Source organism: Microtus oregoni, unplaced genomic scaffold, assembly GCF_018167655.1.
Source record: "Microtus oregoni isolate MIOR12 unplaced genomic scaffold, Mior012 000008F_ref0000371, whole genome shotgun sequence".
Lineage (NCBI taxonomy): Eukaryota > Metazoa > Chordata > Mammalia > Rodentia > Cricetidae > Microtus > Microtus oregoni.
This window is the reverse complement of record NW_024543067.1, coordinates 7774449-7800605: the sequence shown is the minus strand read 5'-3', so window position 1 is coordinate 7800605 and position 26157 is coordinate 7774449. Positions and strand designations below refer to the sequence as shown.

At 39.1% G+C, this 26157-nt stretch overlaps 2 protein-coding genes across 5 annotated transcripts in view; both read left to right on the top strand.

Moving 5' to 3' along the window:
- Positions 1–1342, top strand: part of Ecpas (Ecm29 proteasome adaptor and scaffold) — a 121461-nt gene extending 120119 nt beyond the window's left edge. For all 4 annotated transcript variants that reach the window (XM_041656915.1, XM_041656914.1, XM_041656912.1 and 1 more), the window contains one exon: positions 1047–1342. In XM_041656915.1, the coding sequence (XP_041512849.1) occupies positions 1047–1186 (140 nt within the window). In that variant the 3' untranslated portion in view covers positions 1187–1342. The remainder of the gene's footprint in view (positions 1–1046) is intronic.
- Positions 1343–15266: 13924 nt separating this feature from the next.
- On the top strand, positions 15267–16196 carry LOC121451884 (olfactory receptor 2K2). The gene has a single exon (XM_041657683.1). It carries the CDS (start codon positions 15270–15272, stop codon positions 16194–16196), a length of 927 nt encoding a protein of 308 aa, XP_041513617.1. The 5' UTR covers positions 15267–15269.
- The last annotated feature ends 9961 nt before the right edge of the window (positions 16197–26157 follow it).

Here is a 26157-nt window from a genome sequence, read left to right as displayed (position 1 = left end):
TTCAGGATACTTCATGGCATGCATTTCAGAAATTCTGTTTCTGTTTTTGCTGATGATATAAAACACACATTAATGTATGTGCAGCTACAAGTAGACTGTAGGGAACTAAAGTCACTACATTTTAAAGATTTCAATTTTGTTCTCTTTGTTTATATATTTCTGATAAATTAGTAAGCTGTAGTTATTTTGAAGTAGTACAGTTTTGTTTCCATCATGAAGTCTTACTTAGTCTTGGTTAATCACAAGAAGTGGTTATGGTGATTGAGCAAAGCTGTGGTGTGCATGTAAACAGGATACAAGGACCCACTTGAGTTGACCTGTTAGACAAAAACATGTTTTTAGTCCTACTTGATTTCTTTCTTTTCGTCTTTAAGAAACCTTATAAATTCTCTGTTGTGTCAATGGTAGAAGAAAAGCAGCTTCTTTTTTTCCTCCTGTGTTATCTATCTCTGGTTTCAAAAAGAGGACCATTCCCCTTCCTCCTTTACTTCCTACTCCTTTTCCTATTCTTTTCCTTGAATTAATAGTGTAGAAGATAAGATGGTTTTCAACACAACCTTGAGAATTTGGTGTTTGTACTTTTTCTTCTTTTTTGCTTAGACACACCTATTCTAGGGCGCTGCAGAATGGACCCTTTAGACTCGTGACTAAATATTGCATGGTGTATTTTTATCCTTAAAATCAAAAAAGCCTAGGCACTTAACCAAGTGATTGAATTACCGGTTTTCCAGATAGATATTAATATGTTCTAGATGATGAAAGTGAAGTTAAACAACTTCTTGGAGCTGGGCATGGTTTTGCTCCTATGCTTTTGTTACTTCATTCTTTCTACTTTGCTATTCATCCTGGGGAAGGGGTGAAACTTCCTGACATTCTTTTAGGCTGTTGTCAGGGATTGGGTTTGAGACACCTATCCAACCTGTGATTGTTAAATACTGTTCTATTAATTCTAGAGTTGCTGTATAGGCATAGGATATATGGAAGAAAAAGTAAGAGTGTTTGCCTTGCTTGTTCTATGATTTTCTTTCTGTTTTCTTTCCATTCAGAAGCTAAACAGTGGGAAAGTTTGACAGCAGAATGCAGAAGACTCTTGGTTGAGTCTTTAGCTACTATGGAGACAGACAACAGACCTGAGCTGCAGGAGAAAGCCTCAGTATTGAAGAAAACACTTGAAAGTCTGGAATGAATGACAATGGGAAGAAACAAACAAGTGCCATGTCCTTTTGGGTTTGGAAGTTTGGAAATGGTGATATTCTTTAAAAACCAAGTGGGGGGAAGTAAAGATTATTCTGTAGCATGCATCATTCCTTGGCTGAAATAAAAAAAAAAAGCCTTAAATTTTGCTCCTTTATTAGCTTTATTTTACTTGTCTTTAAAGTATGTGGGCTACGTGAGCTTAGTAGAACTTGGGTTTTCAAAAGGTAGTTGTAAATAAGCCTGCCAGCTGTCATTGCTAAAAGAACTGAAACTATTATAAATGAAATATAGGGCAAGCTGGATTAAAATCTCAGAGCTATGTCCAAGCTGAAGGTACTGCAGGAAGGGATTCTGTAAGTCTCTCGATTTATGCACACTTCTTGCATACCCGAAGTAATAGGATTGGGGAAGACAGCTTCCTTTCCGAGGCTGGAGTCACCTGGATACTTTTCTCAACCTGCTACCAAACCAGTGTTTACCTTGCCCTACCCTAGAAATTCCCAAAGGGAGGTACATTTAGGATGTCATACAACAGATATGTTACATAAATGGTATGTATAACGTATACCAGAGCTAAACTGACTCTTACCACTGGGCTCTTGAAAGTCAGATGCTGCACATTTCCTTGTGTAGGCAGTCAGCTTTTAGGAAGTGGCTGTTCAGCATGTTTATAGGTTGGCAATAATTTGGGTTCCATAAAATTCTGATGGAAGTCCTTTCACTGGGATATGAAAATAGATGGGAACAAGATTGTTCTTCTGTCTGTATTTCTGATTATGGAGTTTTCCAAAATCTTAAACAACAGTAAAATTTAGAGACTGCCTTGGTTTAGACCACTTAAAATCTCAGAGTTGTAACGGTAACATGTCCCACGACATTATTGTCATGTGTACAATGTGGCAGGGCAGATAGATAGAAAGCCTTTTATTTAGCTGGCTAAGAATTTCTCTTTCTTAAATGCCCTTTCTCAAATTGCCATGAGAAAAACTTGAGGAAAACTGTTTCCAAGGTCTTTCCCTGCTTTCTGCTGCTCCTGCCCCTACTGAAGGGTGTAGAGTTGGTTTAACTTAAGTATTTATGGTAAGCTAAAAACTAGCTTGTCTTGAGTTCTGGAGCACAAAATTGACTTACACGTTTAGTACTTGTCTCTTTGATGACATCAACATGGAATCTGTGTTCTATATTTTTGGTGGAAATTCCATCTTTATTATTTTGGTATTCTCCAGACCAGTGTATTTAAAATATTTTTAACTGTGACCCACAATGAAAATAACCTTTTACATCATGACCCAGAATATGTGTGTGTGTGTACGCGTGTTTATGTATGTTTGAATGTAAAATATTTAACTGAAATAAATATTTCATGAAGAAGTAGTTGCTAAGTTTGCTAAACTCCATCTCTCTGTGTCTCACGGCTGTGTGTGTTTTTCAGACTCACTAGATTCATATCCCAGTTCACAATTACGTTCTGTTCACGATGGAACAATACTGTCATTGATAGTACCTAAACTGTTACTTCCGTTATTCAGTGCTCACTCAGCATCATCTTTGCTGATACTGGGCTGTGCTGGTGAGTTTGTAGAACATCGTGAATTTTAAGGGATCTATTGTAGAATTGCATTTAAGAATGGATTTTGTTTTAGAGAAAAATGGCTTCAAATGTTTCTCAGAACACTAGCCTCTCAGGCCTCGGTGATTTTGAGTCAGTATTGAATGCACTAAGGACCTGTCTGGCTTTTCCTTTGTAGTATCCAGGGTACTTGTTGGCAGGAGTAAGTGCCGGTCGGGTGTGTTGACGGCGAGAGTGTAAGGGCGAGAGTGAGGCTCCTGGTCTGGAGCAAATACTGAAACCTCATCGAATTGTATGCTTCTAAAGCTTTCTGTTATTTGATACTGGGGATCTCCCTTGGTGCTGAGAGTGGTGCTAAGATGCTGAACCTTAGTGCTGCTGACCTGCATTCTTTCCTTTCCTGAGCACATTTCTCATTTACACTGATGCCTTCATGTTTGCCGGCCAGGAAGTGTTCACAGCTAGTAATGTGCGTTCCTGTTTCAAATGCACTTTGTAGTTGGAATACATTTTTTTTATTTGAAAAGGTTAATAACCAGGACTTTGTAATTGTGAAATGTTGGTACTGGTGACCAAGTGATAAAAGTACACTCATATATCATCAGTTTTTATGTGCAAAAGCAATCTTGAACAGGTTTGATTTTTCTCTATATATTCACTTGTATTTGCCACACAGATAACTAATTTGTAAGACCTGTTCCTTATTCCTGCCATTAGTTCACTAACTAAATCTTTATTGATAAGTGAAAAGGAGATGTTTGAAATGTGGCAGTTGGATTAAACATGAAAATGATCTATGGTTTTGGTGGTCAAGAGCAGCTGTTTCATTGAATGTTTGCACCCAATTTACAGTTCCCAGGGGATCTTGTCTATAGCATAGTCCACCCACATAAGGGGGACCGCTGGGAAATCCCCATGGCTTCGCCCTTCTATTTTTAAAAACTCATGTATTAACCAGCAAGAAAAAGACTAAAGATGTGACCTCACTGGTTGGTGCTCTGTCAGCAGTTGTGCTGTGTGAGCCCTGCCTGTCCTCGTGGAGCATTTTACCTGCTGCTGTCCCCATATATCCATGCTGCTTGTTACGTTCAGGGAGGTATTTTGACATTGGCACTTACTGAACTGTGCAATTTGTCATTAAATGGATGTATATGTAACAGATTTTTGTATTTTATATGCAACTTCTTCATAGATCCTCTGCAATATGTACTTTAGCTACCTAAGCATGAAATAGACTTATTTGAAAGGAAGACCTCACCTACACCCCAAAGGTATTAAATGGTAAATAAAAGCTGCATGACTTGGTGTTTGGAAGTAGTGCTTTTAGTTTTCACTGATTCTGTGGGAAAGGAATCTGCCTGCGGACACCTTGACTAGTTGTGCGTTAGGAAGAAGGGAGGGAGGAGAATCCTCACTGCCTGCCGTATTCTCAGGTATGTCTATTGAATAGAAGCTTCTGGGAAGACAAGACGTCATGAACTGCTGCTGCCACATACTTGGAGGAAATTGTTTCACACTAGAAATTTCTGATAAAAAGTAACTGTACTGTGGAAACAGCAGACAGATGGGATTAAAGCTTTGCTTACTCCCGGGTGAGAATTTTGCTAGCCTGAGCTGTTACAATGCCTTCAGTAGTCCTATCACACTGCTTTCAGGTTGGTGAGTAAGAATGTTAGAAAACATGGAAATAAATAGCCAGTCTTTAAATTATGTTTATGGAAAGATTTAATAGTTTATCTTTAAAAATGGTATGGGGCGGTAAGATGGGAGATCAGATGTTTTCTCCAGATGACTGTTACTGAGAAGAGTCACCAGTAAAGGAGAAACTAGGATGTTCTGAGGAAAGAGAAGATGATCCCCGGGAATAAAGACAGAAGAAAGGCATGCAAAATCTGGGATGGGATGAAGAAAATAAACAGCTTCACTCCAGCCCTGGCTTTCTTGCCTGAGTGGGGAACCTGAAGCCACAACCAGGCGATAAGTCAGGCAGCTCTGATGATGGCAGATTGCCAACCCTATAGGAGATACCCATAGTCTTGAAACACCTTAAATGCAGTCTAACAGTAACTCCTGCACTGCAGACTGGCTTAGAGAAGAAATCTATTGGTCTTTACATCTCAGATTGCTGTATAGCCAGGCATCTTTATTTGAGGTTGAGTGACTTTGGAGATAAGGAAAAACAAAGCAAACTATTTTAAGTTAAGGAGCCCTAAGGATACCCTGCCATGACATCGTAGAGGCAGCTGTTCAGGGTCAGACTTTAAGTAGTAGGGAGCTTGTGGAGGGAGTGGTGGTTGGTGATCCTGTCTTCTGTGGCCAAAAAAGTACCCACTGTTGGTTACTGCAGAGGCCTCCGCAAGCATGTTTCTCAGCCTCAGAACTGTCTCCTTCTCTGTGTGTGGTTTTCTGTTAGGTGAGCTGGTTCTCGTGGATGGCTAGGGTTCCACACCTCCCTGCCACTGGGTGATTTTTAGCTAGGAAAGGTTAGCCCAGCAGAGAACCATCCTAGAGGAAGTGAATAAACATTTAGATATGTGACCTGTCAAAATTCAACTGTAGGGTAAAACAACAACAGAAAGCAATGAAATCAAAGCAACAGTAGAGGCTCCTGACAAAGAATGGCCCAGGACTAGATGGAGTCACAATTGTGCCAACACTCAAAACTGTTCCATAAAAAATTGAAATGTGTCCCAACTGATTCTGCAAATCTGATACTACTCAGATAGCAAAATCAGTAATGAACACACCAAAAACTATAGGCAATTTTCTTAATACTGATGCAAAGACTCTTAATACTGTAAACCTGTAAGTCTAATTTAACAATGCATAATTAAGATCATATACCAACATCATGTTGTTTTCATCTCATTAATGGGAAATTATACATTAATGATACATTAATGGGAAATCAATAAATAGAATATAGCATATAAATAAAATACAAAAATCACCTCATTAGGTGAAGTTTTTGACAAAACCCAACATCTCTTCCTGATAAAAGTCTCAAAGAAACTAAGAATAGAAGGACCTACACCTCCGTATGATAAAGGCTGTATTCACATACAGTCACATAGCCAACATACAGCATGGGAAATATGATAAAGGCTATGTACACATACAGTCACATAGCCAACATACAACATGGGAAATATGATAAAGGCTATGTGCACATACAGTCACATAGCCAACATACAACATGGGAAATATGATAAAGGCTATGTACACATACAGTCACATAGCCAACATACAACATGGGAAATATGATAAAGGCTATGTATACATACAGTCACATAGCCAACATTATACAGCATGGGAAATGCTGAAATCATCTCTAAAGCCCAGGGATAATACAATGTGTCTCCTCACTCACTCAATATAGTACTTGAGTTCCTGGCCACAGCCATAGGCAGGGGAAAGGAATAAAGGGATGCAAGCCAGAAAGGAAGAAGTCTATTCCTTCCTGTAGATGGTATTACTACTGGGTACTTTTGGGGATTCTTAGCCTTGTTAATAAAAGAATTAACAGATTCAGAAATGTTCCAGGACAATTTTAATGGATTTTAAGAGAAAAATCTCAGGAACGTAAATTCCTGAGGAGGAGGAGGAGGATAGAGAAGAAAAACAAAGATCTTTTTGAATTAGGCAAACTGGGTAAAAAAAAAAAAGTAGTAACATGCAAACTGGGAGGTGAGGGGGAAATAGAGAAAACCAAGTTCAAAGTGTCAGGAAAGCTTGCACGGGAAAATGCTACTTCTGATTAACTTGAAAAAGCAGGCAGACGTGAAGATGCATGACTATGGCACTGTAAGCAGCCGCACTGAGGGTGGACTTTCTAGGAAGGAAAACCCATCAAGGAATAACAATACCTCCTCTCTCTCTAAGGTGGTTTCAGCTGAAGCTGCCTTACTGGGGGATGCTCACCAGTCAGACTGGCCTAACTAGAATGTTAGGTCTCTCCGGCCAGAAATACCATTCTCTTGACTAAAAGTAAAGCTTTCCATGGACAAACCTTGAATAATACATTATCCTCTAAAGAGAGAACCCCAAATCATTTAGGAAAGGGACTGAAATTGGGGAATGCCTATAACCCATTTTTACAAGACAACTCAGAGGTCCAGTCCTAAAGCTGTTCACCAGAAGAGATCAGTGCGTGGATGCAGTTTCAGTTCCACACAGTTAGGCTCCAGGCAGGCGTGGTCATTGAGGAGGTAAGAAACCCGCACCCCCTTCTGACGTTCCTGGCCAGAGGACCAAGGACATTGCTACACTGCTGTTTTTGGGTCCCTTCTCTGAGCTGCCTGTTCAGTTTCTATCTTCTGTCTCAGTTTGAAGACCCCAAAGACTGCACAGAAAATTCTTAGAACAAATAAATATTTTCAGTAAAATACCATGGTACAAAGGTCGATATAGCTTCCCCTGAAGGAGGGCAGGAGGGGAGGAGGGGAGGGGCAAGGAGAACTTGAGGGAAAGGTATAGATGGAGGAAAGACAGAGATGAGGGCAAGGAAAGAGATATTTTGATTGAGGGAGCAATTACAGGGTTATCAAGAAACCTGGCTCTAGAGAAATTCCCAGAAATCCACAAGGATGACCCCAGCTAAGACTCTAAGCAATAAAGGAGAGGGTGTCTGAACTGGCCTTGCCCTGTGTTCAGACTGACTAGTTTCTATGTCACCATAGAACCTTCATCCAGAGGCAGAGACCCTCATCAGAGCACTGGTGAGCTCCCAAAGTCCGGTTGAAGAGTGGGAGGAATGAGAATATGAGCAAAGAGGTCAAGACCATGATGGGTATACCCACTGAAACAGTCTACCTGAGCTAATGGGAGCTCACCAACTCCAGCCAGACTGGGAAGGAACAAGCGTAGGACCATACTAGACCCTCTGAATGTGGTTAACAGTTGCATGGCTGGGTCAGACTGAGGGTCTACTGGCAGTGGCACCATTATTTATCCCTACTGTTTGTACTGGCTTTTTGGGAACCTGTTCTCTTTGCTCAGTCTATAGTAGGGAGGTCCTTGGACCTTCCCCAAAGCAATGTGCCTTATCCTCTCTGAGGAGTGGGTGGCTGTGGAGAGGTAGGTGGAGGGGATGGGAGGAGGGGAGGGAGTGGGAAGTTTGGTATGTATAATGAAAAAAAGATAGTTTGTTTTCTTTAAAAAAAAATAAAAGATAAAAAACAAAACCAAAAAACATAGCTTTCCCTGTACACCAGTAATGAACATGCTAAACAAGAACTCTGGAAGACAAGTTACACTCAACAATAAATCTAACAACAGAAAAAAAAATCTAGGAAACCTAATAAGAGACTATACAGTGAAAACTAAAACATTGAAGACTAGAATATTCAGTGTTGATGGATTGGCAGGGTAAAGTACATAAAAATGAACATCTTACCAAGGGAAATATAATTCTTCACAGGGTTAGTCCTAACACAAAAGTACTCCAAATACCTAAACAGTCTTGAACAACAACAAAAAACAAGCAATGCCAAAAATATTGCAATACTTATTTCATATTATACTAAAAAGCAATAGAAAGTAGCATGATGCCAGCCTTGAAGCAGGCACATAGCCAATGGGCTAGAATGATGTCTGACCGCTACCCTGCCCATTGCAGATGGTGAGCTTGCCCATGTGGGATGACTGAGGAGGAGGCAAAGTGTTCTTAGCAGCTTAATAATTATGGGCATTACTTTTCCTTTCTCAAAAATATAATGGTGCACACATGGATTTGGGATATCATCTTAAACACACTAGTCATTGTTGACTGAAAAGTTGCAAAATAATATCAACTTTCCTATTGGAATCAAATCATTTGCCTGTCTTCTGTGGGCCTATGTTGTCATTAAATGGAAACAGTGTTTTTTGGTGGTTGTTTTTTTGTTTTTGTTTTTTGTTTTGTTTTTGTTTTTTTCGAGTCAGGGTTTGTCTGTAGCTTTGGAGCCTGACCTGGAACTAGCTCTTGTAGAGGCTGGCCTCGAACTCACAGAGATCCACCTGCTGCCAGTTTCAGGGCACATTGCTGTGCATAATGGGATGGTACATAGTGCATGCTAAGATTGGGAATGGGGTTAGAACGCTTGCCCTTGTTAAATTTATGCAGCAGTATGTTGGCAGCTCTAACGGGAAATTTGTGAAGAAAGCAAAATGAGAAGAAACCAACTTGGAAGGGAAAATAAATTTTCCATTTGACAATACTATGTGTACTGAACATTCTAAATAATCCCCCCACAAAAATCTGTTATAACTAGCAAGCCAGTTTGGCAAAGCCGAAGACAGAGGATCAATTTGTAAAAATCAATTTTATTCCTATATATTATTAGTGGGCAATCTGTAATGGAAACTGAGAAAATTTTCATTTGCGAAAGAAAATTCTTTATTCAAAGAGTAAAAATCTTAGGAACAAATGATAAAACGAATGTAAAAATTACACACTGGCATTTCAAAACCTTACTGAAAGAAATCGAAGAGTAGCTAACTAACTGAGAAGACAGTCTGTGTTTACGACTTGAAGACTTAATGTTGCTAAGTTTTTGCACAATTGCCCTGAAACTGGATTCCTTGCAAAAACAGACTAATCCTAACATTTGTATGGAATGCCAGGGACCCATAATAAACAAAATGTTTTGAAAAATAGTGAAGTTTGAGTTATTCTCACGTCTTATTTTTTAAAATGTTTTGCAGAACCACAGTTATTAGGGTCTGTGGTACTGGTGTAGAATAGGCATGTAATTGAAAGGAATAGGAGAGTGACCCAGAGTCATAGTCTATTAGTTTTCAACAGAGAAAGCAGCTTTCTTTCCTTTTCTTCTTTTTTTTTTAAATGGTACTGGCACTGGCTATCTTCCTGCAAGTGTATGGAGTTAGACTTCTTCCTTACATCAGACAAAAATCCCAAAATGTGTTAGACATAAGTAATGTAAAAACTAAAGCTATAGAATTCTTAGAAAATGTAGAAATAAGTCATTATGACCTTGAGTCTGACTTAAGAAAAAGTCTTAGATACCAGAAACAAACTAAAATATAAATAGAACTTTATAAATTAAAATTTTTGTATGTGTTTTCACAGGACACTGTCAAGAAAATAGGAAGAAGATATTCTGGAATTGCATATTTTAGAGGTGACTTAGACTATAAACTGCTGATGAGATGGTCCAGTGAGTACGGTGCTGACTGGGCAAGTGTGAAGATCTGAATTTGGCTCCTCAGCATCCATGCAAAGCCAGACACAGCTGCATGAGTACCTGGAATCCCAGGGCTGGTATTCCAAGCAAGCAGAACCAAAAAGCAAGGAAGAGTAATTTTAGACTGACAAAATAGACTTCAAACTAATCAGAAAAGATGGGGAAAGACACTACATGCTCATTAAAAAAAAACTATCAAAAGGATATCGTGATTCTAAACATTTATGCATCAAGCACGTTGACCGATTTCACAAAAGGAAAGCAATCGCATCAAGCATAACACAGTGATAACGAGTGACTTTGACAGCCCACTCTCTCCCATAGACAGATTATTCAAGCAAAAACTAAACTCTGGAGTGAAATAAAACAATAAATGAACCTAACATCTGCAGATAATTCCACCTGAACAATAAAAAAAACCCACTTTCTTTTTAGCAGCCCATGGAACTCTCCCCCAAACTGAACATATATTTGAACACAAGATAAGTCTCAATAAATAGAGGAAATTTGAAACAACACCCTGATTCTTACCAGATCACTATGGGTTAAAGCAGAATATCAACAACAGAAAAATAAATATTCAAGCTCACGGAAGCTAAACAGCTCATTGCTGACTGGAAATTGGGACAAGACAGAAATCAAATGGTAAATTAAAAGCTTTTTAGGATTGAATGTAAAATAAAAACAGAGCATATCAAAATTTATGAAAGACAATGAAGGCAGTTCTTAAAGAAAAGCTCATATCAGTAAGTGCCTACCTAAAAAACTTGAGAAATCTCATGTTAATCACTTTATATCTATTAGCTATATATATCTTAAATTGTATTGTGGTTTCTAACTAGTTCCAAGAGGTTATTTCAGTTGCTTCTTTCTAATTTTCTGAATAAACTATTGTTTCATTGTCTTTGCTTTTCTTTTTGTTTGACACAGGGTTTCTCTGCCACTTTGGAGCCTATCATGGAACTAATTTTTGTAGACCAGGCCTTGAACTCACAGAGATCCACCTTCCTCTACCTCCTGAGTGCTTGTAGGAGGAGGCCACTAGTTAGTTCCCAGATGCTTAGCCCTGAAATAATCACACAGAAACTGTATTATTTAAAACACTGCTTGGCCAATTACTTTAGCGAATTGCTAGCTAGCTCTTACATCTAGAATTAACCCATCTCCATTATTTTACATCTTACCATGAGGCTTGTGGCCTACTGATAAGGTTCCAACATCTGTCTCCAACAGGGCTACATATCTTTTCTCTGACTCTGCCTTCTCTCTCCCAGCATTCAGCTTAGTTTTCCCTGCCTAGCTCTGTTCCCCTATAGCTCTGCTGTAGGCCCAAAGCAGTTCCTTTATTAACCAATGGTAATCACAGCATACAGAGGGGAATCCCTCATCAAGTGCTGGGTGGGATTAAAGGTGTGCGACACTACTGCCTGGCTCAATGTCAATTGTCTTATAAAATGCTACTGCTTTCCTGCCCTATAATTGGAGAGATGTGACCAATGATCTTTAGGAGAACATTTTGAGATTAATGTTAAAGCATGAAACCACGAGGTTTCCTAAGTTTTACAATAAGGTCAGCAGGCTGGCAGGCTTGCCTATTTCAAGCGCATCCTATGTGGGCCACGGTAGCCCTATTACCCATCAAATATTCTATTCCTTAATTGTACTCATTTTCAATCCTTAGATTATTCAGTCGAGTTGTTATTTCTCTTCCTAAGAAGATAAAGAACATTTTGTTATTTATGTGGGGAATCAAATTTTTCTATGACCCTCTCTCTAAAACACCCATTTACCCTCACTGATTTAGAATAATAGAACCATCATAAGGATGTAAAAAACTGGGCCCACGTGCCATGTGACTATGGTCCCAGACCTTGGAACCTGAGGCAGGAGGATCACAAGTTCAGGACCAGCTTGCGATAAGTAGTGGGATTCCATGGGGAAAAGAAAAGAGATGGCCTGCACGACCACAGCCGACAAAAGGAATGCGGTCTTAGATTCTCTGTCTTCCCAGTTTTAAAAACCTTTAACGAAACACTTAGGAACAAATTGAAGAGAGTCTGCTTTTCTACATCAGCTCATAGCAACTGCACAAATTATTTGCTTGCTTGCTTATTTCCTGCCTTTAAACATTATTTTAAGGAATACCCCTGAATATCGGTGTGCTTAATCCTCAAGATTGGATTCAGATGATTTATTCCTGATGGGCATACAGCAGAAATGGCACAGTGCATCATCTCAGTAGCGCATGGAGTCAGTCTGTCCTGATGTCTGTGATGTTATGATGATTCGTCCAGGACTCTTCATTGTAAAGTTACCATTTTATCAGTTGTTAAGTAGCTTATTATGAGATATTTTGACACGGTGTAACTATCCTGTAGGGGTTTTTTTTTTGTGATATGTGTTTCCTAAAATAAACTTTAATTAGGATTGTTCTAACTGACATTATTCTTCTGTATTTACTGTTTTGGGCATCCTATGACAGGGAAGAGATTTCCATCCTTATTTATAGCATAATGAGCTGATACATTTTAAGTTTATTGTGTGAATTATGTCCATTAATTTTTACATTTTTTAAAAACTTTAAAAAATAAGTTTTCCTGGATTTGACAAGGAGGATTCAGGAAATGAAGGCCTGTGCTATGGTCCTGTCGTTCTCTGCGTATTCTTGTATTCTAGCATGGTAAGATATTGAGTTAACCATTTCTCTGTTAGTTTTTATGTCAGCTAATTTTCCAAAAAGTTATGTTTACTTTTGGGTCACCATTCTGTTCAGAAGCCAATCTAGATCTTGGCTCTCCTATTGCTGCAATAAGGTCCTATGAACAGGGGGCATTGAGTGCAATTTCTGATCACTGGGAAGACATTCAGTGAGTTTATGCTCTAAAAGAACAAATACCCCCAGTTCTTCAAACTAGGAAGTAACTTCACAAACAGAAAAATCATATACCTTAGAACTCTTAGAACATATTTTCTGCTGAATATTCTATATTACAGCCATTTACAAAAAAAAAAAAAATCCTGACACACAAGGGAATGATGGAGAACGAAGAATAAAGCACTTCTTTTTTGAGATCTTTGCATGTATTTTGTAGGACCTGTCATTTGTGTTTGAAGTCTTTAAAAGTTTGACATAATTGCATCTTTGGGACATTATCCCTGAAGGATGAGAAGTTTCAAACCTCTGTATATTATTGTTGCTGAACTTTAAATTGTTCGGGGACAAGTATTCCCCCAAAACAACAAGTGATTTAAACTTGCATAGTATTGCAGTTGTTACCCTGTGGTAGTTTTGGCTATGTTGGTAACAGCTGGTCATTTTGAAAGAAAAAAATTGCATAATTAATTTTTCTGTAACATTTTACATTTTAAATATTGATATATTAATTCTTCTTTGTACATAATTAACCATAACTAACTTAAGGGATATATCATAAAACATTTTTGTTTGGAGTTCGTAGCACAGAATTCAGGTGGGAGAACCATTTTTCGTTGGCTACTATTTTTATGCAGTATAAAAACATCCAATTCTGAGCACTCAAGTTAATGTTATTCTTAACAGCAGTATACAATTTTTTATTTAAAATAACTTTTTATAATAATTTACTTGACAGGGATTTTATTAAATATTAAATTCACAAGAAATTATTTGTTAACTAATGTAAGAATCAACTATTATTGATGGAAGAAAATATTAAGAAGAGAAGCAAAAACTATTTGTTTGGTTACCATAGAATGGAGGAATTCTGACTTTTTTTCTGAGATAGTAAAGATACATTCAGTTTTGGACTTGCAGGGTAAGCTGCTTAGGAATTAATTAGTAAAACGGGAAAAATTATTGACAGAACTTGTTAACTGAGGAGAAATGAGCAGCAGTAGAGGGAGAAGGGGAGGGTGATGTAATGCAATGGAAGCAGTTTGGTAAAACTGGACGTCTCTGTCAACAGCGCAGTAAGACATTGCTGTGTTACTGTGTTCACCATCTCTGTTGATGCCCAACTTTCTAAAGGTGGAGAGCAAGGAGAAGGTTGCAGTGACCGAAACCCTGAAACAAGGAAAGGAAGCGACACTAACCATCTGATGAGTGGATGTTTTCATGAAAGCAAGCGGAGGGATAGCAGTGTGCGTGTCAGGATGGCAGTGAAGGGGACGTTTGGGAGCCTGTGTGTTTGAAGGAACATTGCAGAGAACCAGACGGGAAAGAACATGCTTGAAGCTGATGATGAGCAATGTAAGTGCCAAGGTGAGAAAGTTTTCTGGAATAATTTTTGTTAATGTAACACGGAAAAAATAAAACCCAAAGCACTGCTTTTATAATTCTATCATCTTTAGTCCTGTTTTCAATGATCTCTTAAAGAAATTTTCTAAAAGACTATAATTTCTGTATTTCCTAGGAATTAATGGATTTTAACACATAGTAATGGATTTTTAACACATATGTATTTTTTTTTAAGAATTCTTTAAATATGAGGTATGGGGCTCAATCCTGAAGGAAACTGTGTAATGGATATATCAGTGTTTAAATGAGGTGGGATAATTTTGTTTCACTTATAAAATGGTTCTTAAATTTAGCCACAATGTTTTAAACAATATCACCATTATATAAGCCAAGTTTTATAAGTTGTTCATTTAGAGCTCGTCCTCTCCTCACCTCTCCTCCTCTTCTTTCTTTCCCTCCCTTCTCTTCCCATCCTCTCCCTTCCCTTCCCCTCCCCTTCTCTTCTCCTTCTCCTCCTCCTATTCCTCATAGAGCTTGTTTTAAAAATTCATTAATCTCTATCAACATTCCTTCCTTCATCCACTGAAGAGCATTCCTGATCTTTAGCATGAACTGTCACCTCTTCAAGTATGTGACCTACTTTTCTAAATTGTGTTCAGTTTACAAAGTTGAAAATGGACCTATCCAATGTACATTTACATTTTTTCTCCATTTGATCACCTTTATGCTTTTATTGAAAACCTGCTGGCCCAAGGACAGAATTATGGGCTGACATAAAATATTAAATTGACTTTCTGCTTTCTGATTCATTGTTTTCTAAATGTTGTGGTGCAGTAATCAACTAAATCAAGCATGTCTTTCTCCCTTAGATTAAAAAAAATACACTATCTTGCAATTTTGTGTGTGTGGTGAAATTATAACAATGAAAATAAGAACCTGTTATGTTAAAGTCTGTTTTGTGAGTTTTTTGAAGTTTGGGGCTATAAACTTGTTATTGTTTCTTACCAAAAAAAAAAATGAAAATAAGTCTGAGCATCCTTTTCTAGCTAAATAAACATTACATTTATTTACGTTCTAGAATAACATTAGTGCTAGGAAGGAAATGCGAGGAGAAAATTTCACTGCTTGGAGCCTTTTTTTCCTGGAAGGATTTTCCCAGTACCCAAAGTTAGAGATTGTTCTGTTTGTCTTCAGCCTTCTAATGTATTTGGTTACCATCCTGGGTAACAGTACTTTGATTTTAATCACTGTCCTGGATTCACACCTTCAAACCCCCATGTACCTATTTCTTGGGAACCTTTCCTTCATGGATATCTGTTACACATCGGCTTCCATTCCTACTTTGCTTGTGAACTTGCTGTCATCCAAGAAAACCATTATCTTTTCTGGGTGTGTGGTCCAGATGTACCTCTCCCTTTCCATGGGATCCACAGAGTGTATACTTCTGGCTGTGATGGCCTATGACCGTTACGTGGCCATCTGCAACCCACTGAGGTACCCCATTATCATGAACAGGCAAGTGTGTGTGCAGATGGCCACCATCTCCTGGGTGACAGGCTGCCTGACTGCCCTGCTGGAAACTAGCTTTGCCCTGCAGATTCCCCTCTGTGGGAACGTCATCGATCACTTCACATGTGAAATTCTTGCAGTGCTAAAATTAGCTTGCCTAAGTTCACTGCTCATGGACATGGTGATGCTGGTGGTCAGTATTCTCCTCCTGCCCATTCCAATGCTCTTGATTTGCATTTCCTATGGCTTCATCCTTTCAACAATTCTGAGAATCAGTTCGACAGAGGGAAGAAACAAAGCTTTCTCGACTTGTGGTGCACACTTGACTGTTGTGATTTTATACTATGGGGCCGCTCTCTCCATGTACCTGAAGCCTTCTTCATCAAACTCACAAGAAATAGACAAAATCATCTCTTTGCTTTATGGAGTGCTTACCCCTATGTTGAACCCAATAATTTACAGCTTAAGGAACAAAGAAGTAAAAGAGGCTGTGAAAAAACTACTGGCACCAAGCATGTGACTGTCTTTGATTGGGTACCTGTGACTTTGCCAAGGATGTACCATTGGCACCAAGCATGTGACTGTCTTTGACTGGGTACTTGTGACTTTGCCAAGGATGTGCCATTGGCACCAAGCATGTGACTGTCTTTGATTGGGTACCTGTGATTTTGCCAAGGATGTGCCATTTGCACTAAGTGTGGGACTGTCTTTTATTGGGTACCTGTGACTTTGCCAAGGATGTACCATCAGTAGAACTCAGCAGAGAAATTCTGAACACCATTGAGCCCTTTTGGATTCTGGCCTGAATATTAGCACTGCAATTTTTTTTAAATTTTTTTTTGTTTTTTTTAATTGATTTATTTATTAAAAATTTCTGTCTCTTCCCCGCCACCGCCTCCCATTTCCCTCCCCCTCCCCCAATTAAGTCCCCCCCCAGCCCAAAGAGCAATCAGGGTTCCCTGTCCTGTGGGAAGTCCAAGGAACCCCCACCTCCATCCAGGTCTAGTAAGTTGAGCATCCAAACTGCCTAGGCTCCCACAAAGCCAGTGCATGCAGTAGGATCAGAAACCCATTGCCATTGTTCTTGAGTTCTCAGTAGTCCTCATTGTCCACTATGTTCAGAGAGTCCGGTTTTATCCCAGGCTTTTCCAGACCCAGGCCAGCTGGCCTTGGTGAGTTCCCAGTAGAACATCCCCATTGTCTCAGTGTGTGGGTACACCCCTTGTGGTCCTGAGTTCCTTGCTCGTGCTCTCTCTCCTTCTGCTCCTGATTTGGACCTTGAGATTTATGTCCGGTGCTCCAATGTGGGTCTCTGTCTCTGTCTCCTTTCATCGCCTGCTGAAGGTTAATATTCAGGAGGATGCCTATATGTTTTTCTTTGGGTTCTCCTTATTTAGCTTCTCTAGGATCACTAATTATAGGCTCAATGTCCTTGGTTTATGGCTAGAAACCAAATACGAGTGAGTACATCCCACGTTCCTCTTTTTGGGTCTGGCTTACCTCACTCAGGATAGTGTTTTCTATTTCCATCCATTTGCATGCAAAATTCAAGAAGCCCTTGTTTTTTACTGCTGAGTAGTATTCTAATATGTAAGGACCTCATTGAATAAATGGGACCTCCTGAGACTGAGAAGCTTCTGTAAAGCAAAGGACACTGTCGCTAAGACACAAAGGCAACCCACTGACTGGGAGAAGATCTTCACCAACCCCGCAACTGACAAAGGTCTGATCTCCAAAATATATAAAGATCTCAAGAAACTAGACCGTAAAAGGCTAATCAACCCAATTATAAAATGGGGCATTGAGCTGAACAGAGAATTCTCAACAGAAGAACTTCAAATGGCCAAAAGACACTTAAGGTCATGCTCAGCTTCCTTAGCGATCAGGGAAATGCAAATCAAGACAACTTTAAGATACCATCTTACACCTGTCAGAATGGCTAAAATAAAAAAACACCAATGATAGCCTTTGTTGGAGAGGTTGTGGAGAAAGGGGCACACTCACCCATTGCTGGTGGGAATGCAAACTTGTGCAACCACTTTGGAAAGCAGTGTGGCGGTTTCTCAGGAAATTCGGGATCAACCTACCCCTGGACCCAGCAATACCACTCTTGGGAATATACCCAAGAGAGGCCTTATCATACAACAAAAGTATATGCTCTACGATGTTCATAGCAGCATTGTTTGTGATAGCCAGAACCTGGAAACAACCTAGATGCCCTTCAATGGAAGAATGGATGAAGATAGCACTGCAATTTTACAGTCATGAGGTCCTTGTACACCAAGTCATTTGTTATGGATGCAGTAGGTTCCAGTGTTCACTGACTAATATTTCTTGGCGTTGGTGTGTCATAGCAGGGAGGACATCAATTCAGCCACTGAGTGTTTGCTCCAAAAATGTGGTCAGTGAATCTTAGTACCAGAAGAAGTATCTTCTTTGCTTCAATCCCTTGTAGGATGGGTTAGGAGCCTAAAGATACAAACCAAACAACTAAAGGAATGAAAAAGATATTGGCATTGATTATAAAAGCAAGGAAATGAAATCAAAGAAAATTGAAAGGACTTGGTCAACACTGTACTGTGCAGACTTTGATGACAGCATCCTTTTGACTTATTCGTCAGAGCTTATTCTATTCCATGGTGGTAGCTTCTTAAATGCTGATTAAAATTTCCCGTCTTCCCGAGTAAGGATCTCATAAGGCTGTTTTATACCTGCCCACCAACTTTGTCTTTTGTAAACAAATCTGTTCCTGTGAAACTATACTTTATATATGTTAAGTCACTTTTACTTGTTCATTTTTTTCTTCATTGGAAGACTGACTTCATAATAGCTGACGAGGAAGCATTTGTTCTAGACATAATTTTTTTTCCTTAGACACCTCAGCCATCTAAATCTAATTGTACAAACACTCATATGAAACACAAAAAAGCTTGAGCAGGGCTGTGACACCCTTGTGCCCTCAGAACTGGGAAAAACAGAGGCAGATGGAGCTCAGGGCTTGCTGGCTATCCAGCTTAGTCTACTTGATGTGTTCCAAGTCAAGAAGAGATGCTGTCTCAAAAAAGAGGATGTATTTAGGAACAATCTGAGGTTATCTTCTGACTTCAACATTTATGCATATGTACCCATATATTCTTGTACATACAAACACATACAAAAAACATATCACAACTTGTAATGGAATAATAGTTTTCGGGTTTTTTGTTTGTTTGTTTGTTTTTGTGAGACAGGGTTTCTCTGCGTAGCCCTGGCTATCCTGGAACTCTTTCTGTAGACCAGGCTGGGCTGGAACTCAGAGCTCCACCTGCCTTTGCCTCCTGAGTGCTGCAAATAAAGGCATTCTGCACCAGCACTTAGGTGGATTAGTAGTTTTTAATTTCACCTCCTTGGTGATGCCTTCTTCACTGTCCTGCAGGTTCACCACCACAAGAACTCTATCACGTTGTTTATCACTGCATGCCTAAGACTGAGCATAATGTCGCCACAGAGGAGATGTTCAATGTACCTTTTGAGAAGGACTGAGTGGTCCATGAACATCTTCCAAATAGCAGTACACATTGACCAAACTTTTGATAGCTATTTAGTAGGTACCTGGCCATCCCTCTTTGATGGTTGGGTAGTGATGAGAAGGATGTCCATCTGGACCTTTCGAAATAAAGTTGCTATCAGTTTTTAGCCTGGATTTTTTTTTAAAAAAGATTTAATTGTGTGTGTGTGTGTGCTCATGTGCTTGTCTGCATACATGTGTGTAAGTGCCTCCAGAGGTCACAAACTCTAGCATCAGATTCTCTGGAGCTAGAGTTGCAGGTGGTTATAAGTCACCAATGTGGGTGCTGGAACCAAACTCTGGTACACTGTAAGAGTAGCAAATACCATTAACCACTAAACAATCTCTCCAGTCCTACTAGCATGGAATTAGCAGTTTTCTTTATATTTGAGATTTCATATGTGGGTACAATGAAATATGATCATACATACTCCCATTTCTCCTTTCAACTCCTCTCTTGCTTCTTCCAATATTTCCTCCAAATTTCAAGCTTTTTTTTATTACCTACTATAAGTCTAGTTAGTACTGCCTGTATGTGCACCATCTACTGTAGCATGGGAAACTGACCCGTGGCCACGATCTCAATAAAAGAATGATTTTCCCTCCTCCCCCCTCAGCTATCTTCTGTCAGTAGCTCCTTAGTAACAAGGTCTGGGGATCATCTACTCCTACACACCAGTAGTTAGGATGGCTTGATCATATGGGTACACAGTTACTGTGAGATCTGTGATACCCGCAATATCCGGAAGACAGCATCTCACAGCATTTCTCCCCCTCCTTTGACTCTTACATTCTTTCTCCCTTCTCCTCCACAATGTTCTCTGAGTCTTGGTGGTGGTGATGAGAATTAATATAATTGCCCCATTCCGATAGCACAGAACTTTGAAAACCAAATCACCTTACTTTCCCAATAGAAGGACATGCTGTTAGATAATACTTATCTATTTCAATATTAGAAATGATTGAAGCAGGCCTTTGATAATACAGTCGATATAGTTAGTGACTGAGATGGAGAAATGTACTCTGAATGAAAGAATACTCCAAGCATTCATAATTGGCTGTATCTGATGGTATGGGAGAGCATTTTAAATAAAGTACTTTGTCTATGCACAGGGGAAAGTCAAGTGTCATAACACACACACACACACACACACACACACACACAGCCTCATATAGCTGTTATTCATCCCTAAAAATAATTATGACTTAAAAGGATTTTTAGTATTGCTTTATTCTCAGCAATATAAACAACTGTAACTTTTAGACTCATTTAAATGATCTAACTTTGGAATTTATTTCAGTAGATACATGGGAATGAAGATGTCTCATTTATGGATAAGTATTGGGAGTATTACTTTTGTTTATGTTGCTTTTGTTTAATTCTGTGAAGCTGTGTTACTGTGCCTGTCTAGAACACCTGATGGTCTAATAAAAATCTGAATGGCCAATAGCGAGGCAGGAGAAAGGATGGGTGGGGCTGGCAGGCAGAGAGAATATATAGTAGAAGAAAACTGGGAGATGGGGAAGAGAAGTAGCCTGAGAAAGAGGAGGACATCTGATGGAGGAAGGTCATTGGTTAAAAAATAAAGAAACTGCTTGGCTCTCATAGGTTAAAACATAGGTGGGAGGAGTAAACAGCACAGAATGCTGGGAGGAAGAGGAAGTGAGCTCAGAGGCCATGCTCTCCTCTCCCAGGCAGACGCCATGAAGCAAGCCACCAGGTCAAACATGCTGAATTTTTCCCAGTAAGCGCACCTAGCGGCGCTACACAGATTATTAGAAATGGCTAGTCCAGGTGCGAGAATTAGCTGGGAAGAGGCTAGATATAATGGGCCAAAGCAGTGTTTAAAAGAATACAATTTGTGTGTTGTTATTTTGGGGCATAAGCTAGTCAGGCGGCTGGGAGCTGGGTGGAACACAGCCTGTAGCTCCTACTACAGACATCAGGGGCCAGCTGTCCAGTTGCACAGCAATCCACTGAGTAAGAGTAAGATTCACAGGAGTAAGAGAACAGGAAATTCCCAGAGACAAAAGGTAGATGGGATAATGTAAATTAAGGTAAGCTGGCAAGAAATAAGCCAAGCTAAGGCCAGATGGTTACAAATAAGAATAAGACTCTGTATGTGATTCATTTGGGAGCTGGGTGGTGGACAGGCCCCCAAAAGAATCCAAAGACCTGAACATCATACTACTACTATAGATAAGTGACCTCAGTATAAACAGAAATCAGTGGACTGGCTTGTAGCCTCTTTCTTTCTCTGGAAGGTACCAATGAAACAGGGATTAAGTTATGGGGCCATATGTGAAGGACAAGTAGATGATGTGAAAGAAATAGAAGTGTCCTGTTGACTGAGTTTCTGTCCTGCCCGGTTCCCGCAGTCATTAAGTCCCAAAGAAATCACATAGAGGTCTACATTAACTATAAACTGGTTGGCCCATCAGCTCGGGCTTCTTATTAACCCTTATAACTTATATAGCCCATTAAAGCCCATTATTCTCATCTGTTAGCCATGTGGCTCAGTTCCTTATTCAGCAGGGTAATCACATCTTGCTTCTTCTCTGGTCGGGTCAGGACTGCAGAGGAATGGGCTTCCTCCTTCCCAGAATTCTCCTGTTCTCATTGACCTGCCTCTACTTCCTGTCTGATTGTCCCACCTATACTTCCTGTCTGGCTACTGGCCAGTAAACATTTATTTAAAATATAATTGACAGACTACAGACCATTCTCTCATACCAGTGTCCCCCTATCTGTCAGAGGGACAAGGAAATCTTTTTTGTATGTGGAACCAAAAGAAGGGTAAGGTAACAGAGGTATGGGAGAAGAATGGTAGGTGCTGAACCTATTGAGGTAAGCCAAGGCCATACCACAGATCTAAGACAATATGAACATCCAACAACCATTGCTATTTTTGAACAGGTATTTAACATCTTTTTCGAGATAGGCTTTCTTTGTGTAGCCTTGGCTATCCTGGAACTAGCTCTGTTGATCAGGCTAGCCTTGAACTCACAGAGATCCAGCTCATACTGCCTTGCAAGTGCTGGGCTTACAGGCACCCGTCACCACCACCAGGCCTAGATAGCATTTTTAATAGCAGTTCTTCTGGTTACATTATAGAGAATGAGTTTCAGGAAACTGAGACAACACAAGGGGAACATGTAGGAGAAATTTATAGTGAGCTACTTAGTGTTGCTGGAAGTTTGAAACATCATGGTAGCTGTGGTTAAGAAAATAGTAGATATAAAATTTTGAAAATTATTTGTGAAAATAGCACCGATATTGTAAAAGCTAATGTCTAAAAGACATAGGCAGTAAGTGAAGGTATCAAAGAGGACTTCTAGTTTTTTGGTTTGTAGAACAGAAAGCTACTGATAGAGTAGCTACATTTACTGGCACAGGGAATCCTCAGAGGACCAACTGGGATGAAGAAGACTCTTGATTTATTTGTATTTTAGGCATGTTGATTTTTTCAGGCATTTAAGTAGTGGTATCTCGTGGAGTTAGTTGGATAGTCTGGAATTATTGAGAAGGGTCAAAGTATAGGTATAAACTTTGCATGTGCACAATAATTTAAGTAATGAACTGTTGTGGAGTGCTCCTTTATATTGTGTAAAGATATGTCAGTGTGATTGGTTTAGTAAAAAACTAAATGGCCAATAGCTAGGTAGGATTTGGGAGGCAGAGAGGATGCTAAGAAGAAGGTGGGGTTAGCAGGCAGTTAGAAGAAGCATGATATTTAGGATATGAGATAATAAGTCATGAGCCATGTGGCACCACATAAATTACTAGAAATGGGTTAATTTAAGTTACAAGAGCTCAAAACAAAACAAAAGCAAAAGTTACAGGAGCTAGTTAGAAACAAGCCTAAGCTATTTCCCAAGCTTTCATAATTAATAATAAGTCTCTGTGTCATGACTGGAGTTGGTAGGTGGGACAGAGAAAGACTAGCTAGATATGACGCCCAACATCCAGTCATTATTTCCCTATAAGACCTGAGAAAGTTAAAAAAAAGTTTCCAAACACACAAAAGTGGAGAAAATGGAGCCAAGTACAGCTTCCTAATCCTTCAGTCTCTCACCTGTGCCACAGTACAGAGACACATCTCCCAGAAGCTGCCTGTAAACTTGAACCACCAGTATGCCATGAGTTGAACTGTAGAGAAGTTTAAGTTTTGCTCATGTAGACAGAAAAGGTTACAGATATGCAGTAAAGCAGATTTAGATATAAAAAACCATCTAAACGTGTTACAGTATGTTTAAAAATATGCATAGGCTTAAGAAAGAGAAGAAAATAAGTATAGACAGTTATAGAAAAGTTATGAATAATAAAAAGAAAGACTGATGGGAAATACATAGAGTCTGGATCCTGTATGGTGTTGTATTGACTTTAAATTTTTTGATTGCTGATGAGTAAGTTTCTGAGAGATATTGGGTTATAAAAACTACTAAATTATACCAACTTATATATTTTTTAAAATGTCTTAACTTCAAAATGTAAGTCAAAAAATACTTTATGTTGGGGAAGAGGTTATGCTTTTGTTTCTACAGGAAATGAAATGCTGTGGATTCATTCAAGATTATAAAGATCAGATTTGGTCTGAGGAAGACCCCATGAAAATCTTGGTCATAGACATAAAGAAAGAAATAAAACTAAAATAACCATAAGACAGATGATGCATTTTTTTTTTACCAAACATATATTTTTACTCAAACATAAAAAAAAAATCACCTTTGGCTGACGTGTATACAATGCACAGTCCATACTTGTGTAAATGTATATAGGCATGTTACCTTTAAAAGTTTATGTGTTTTCAGAGCAAGGGGACCAGACACCAAAGAAACGGGTGGTCTAGGTGGCCCAGCCTCACAGTCTACTCCAGCCAGACTTCAGATAACTTCAGAACTTTTCATAGAACAGGTAAATGAGTTACTAATTCAATTTACTACTAGAAAATATTTTGTTATATTCTGTGAGATGCCTTCTTACTTTCTTCATAGTGTTCTTTGATGTTCAAATATTTTAAATTTTGATCAAATCCAATTGGTTTCTATTTTATCTGTATTATTGCTTATATGTTTGACTGTGTTTTGGTTATGGACATTTAATTCTCTATTTCTTCTAAATTTTATGCTTTTGATTTTCACATATGATATACTTGTAAGGTACAAATTTATTCTTTTGCCTGAAGGTATTCTGCTGTGAATAGGCTGATCTTTGACCTGATGAACACTGTTGGCATCCTGGTCTACTGACAAACAACGTCTGGATTTATTTCTGACTATGACTTCTAGCCTACTGTTTTGCACATCCCTTTTTGTGCTGTTGCTACGGTGTTTTAATTGCAACAGTCTTAGAACAAAAAATGTAGGGCTTCCAACTTTCTTCTTTTGCAAGATATTTTTGGTTATTTGGTATCCCTCAGAATTTGATATGGAAAGAAAGCACATTAAGATTTTTTCATGAGCCAGGCGGTGGTGGCGCACACCTTTAATCCAGCACTTGGGAGGCAGAGGCAGGTGGATCTCTGTGAGTTTGAGGCCAGCCTGGTCTACAAGAGCTAGTTCCAGGACAGGAACCAAAAGCTACGGAGAAACCCTGTCTCGAAAATCAAAAAAAAAAAAAAAAAAAAAGATTTTTTTTTCATGAATTGCAATCTGATGATCACTTAGGGCAATACTTTATCTTATTTATTCTACTGGGGCAAGGTGATAACTCAATCGGTGAAGTGTTTGCATGCAAGCATGAGGGCCTCTGAAAGAGTCCACTGAGGCATTGCATACCATTAACCCTAGCACTGAGGATATGGAGACAAGAGGGCCACTAGGACTTGCTAGCCAGCCAATCCAGTCAGTTAGTGAACTCTAGGTTTAGTAAGAGACTTTTTTACTCAAAATTATGTTATTATTAATTATAATTAATCTATTTATTATTATAAGTCAGAGTTATCAAGGGGCATCTGGAAGTCTACACATGCATGTGCAAACATGCACACATTCATGCGCACACACAGTGCATGAGCACAGAATATCACTTACAGGTCTTCCTTAACTTCAAGGTTTGCAGTTTGTCACTCTGAAGTCTTACAACTTTGAAATAAAGGCTCAAATTCATTCTCAATTAACTGAAGGTGTTCAACGGCAACTGATATAACCTACACCTAAGGCTCGAGTAAAATGTGGATGGGTGCAGAAAGTCTTTAAGACCTAGAAGCCCAGACATCTGTTGCTGGAGAGTGTCCCCAAGGCATGACAGGAAGGATGCACACATGGAATCTCAATAATATAGTTGCCTGAACAAGACTGGTACAATCAGCACACCAGCTGGCATGGCATTGTGAATGGGGGAACTCCACATGGTCCCACTCCTGGAGAGTCACAGGTGTCAGTGACTGCTGAGAGACAGAGAATTCATTTTCTCCAGGGACAAGCTCCCACATAGGTTGTCCAATCTCTAGTGATCCGCCATGGATACATGCAAAGAAGAGCAACACTGTATGAACTATAGGCTATGTGTACACATGTGTGTAGACATAATGAATGTATATAATATATGTGTACATATATGTATATATATACATGTAGCAATAATAATTCAAGAAGAGACTAATCATGAATCTGGGAGTGGAGGACAAGAGAGTTTTGAGAGAAGGGAGAGGTAGAATTCATGTAGATACAGTGTCCATGTACAAAGTTTTCAAAGAATTAAATTTTAAATTAAAAACCCATGTTTGGAAAAGTTCATTCCCAATTATTTTATCCTTTTAGGTGATATATTGGGTGAATTTTCCAGTTATTAGGAATTTTCGGTCTACAGCCCCAAGTCATCTATCGAGAGAGATAACTTTACTTCCTCCTTTCTAGTTTGGAAACCCATACTACCAAATATGACTCAAAAACCGGAACTATGTACTGACCGGTAACTAGGAAAGATATTGGA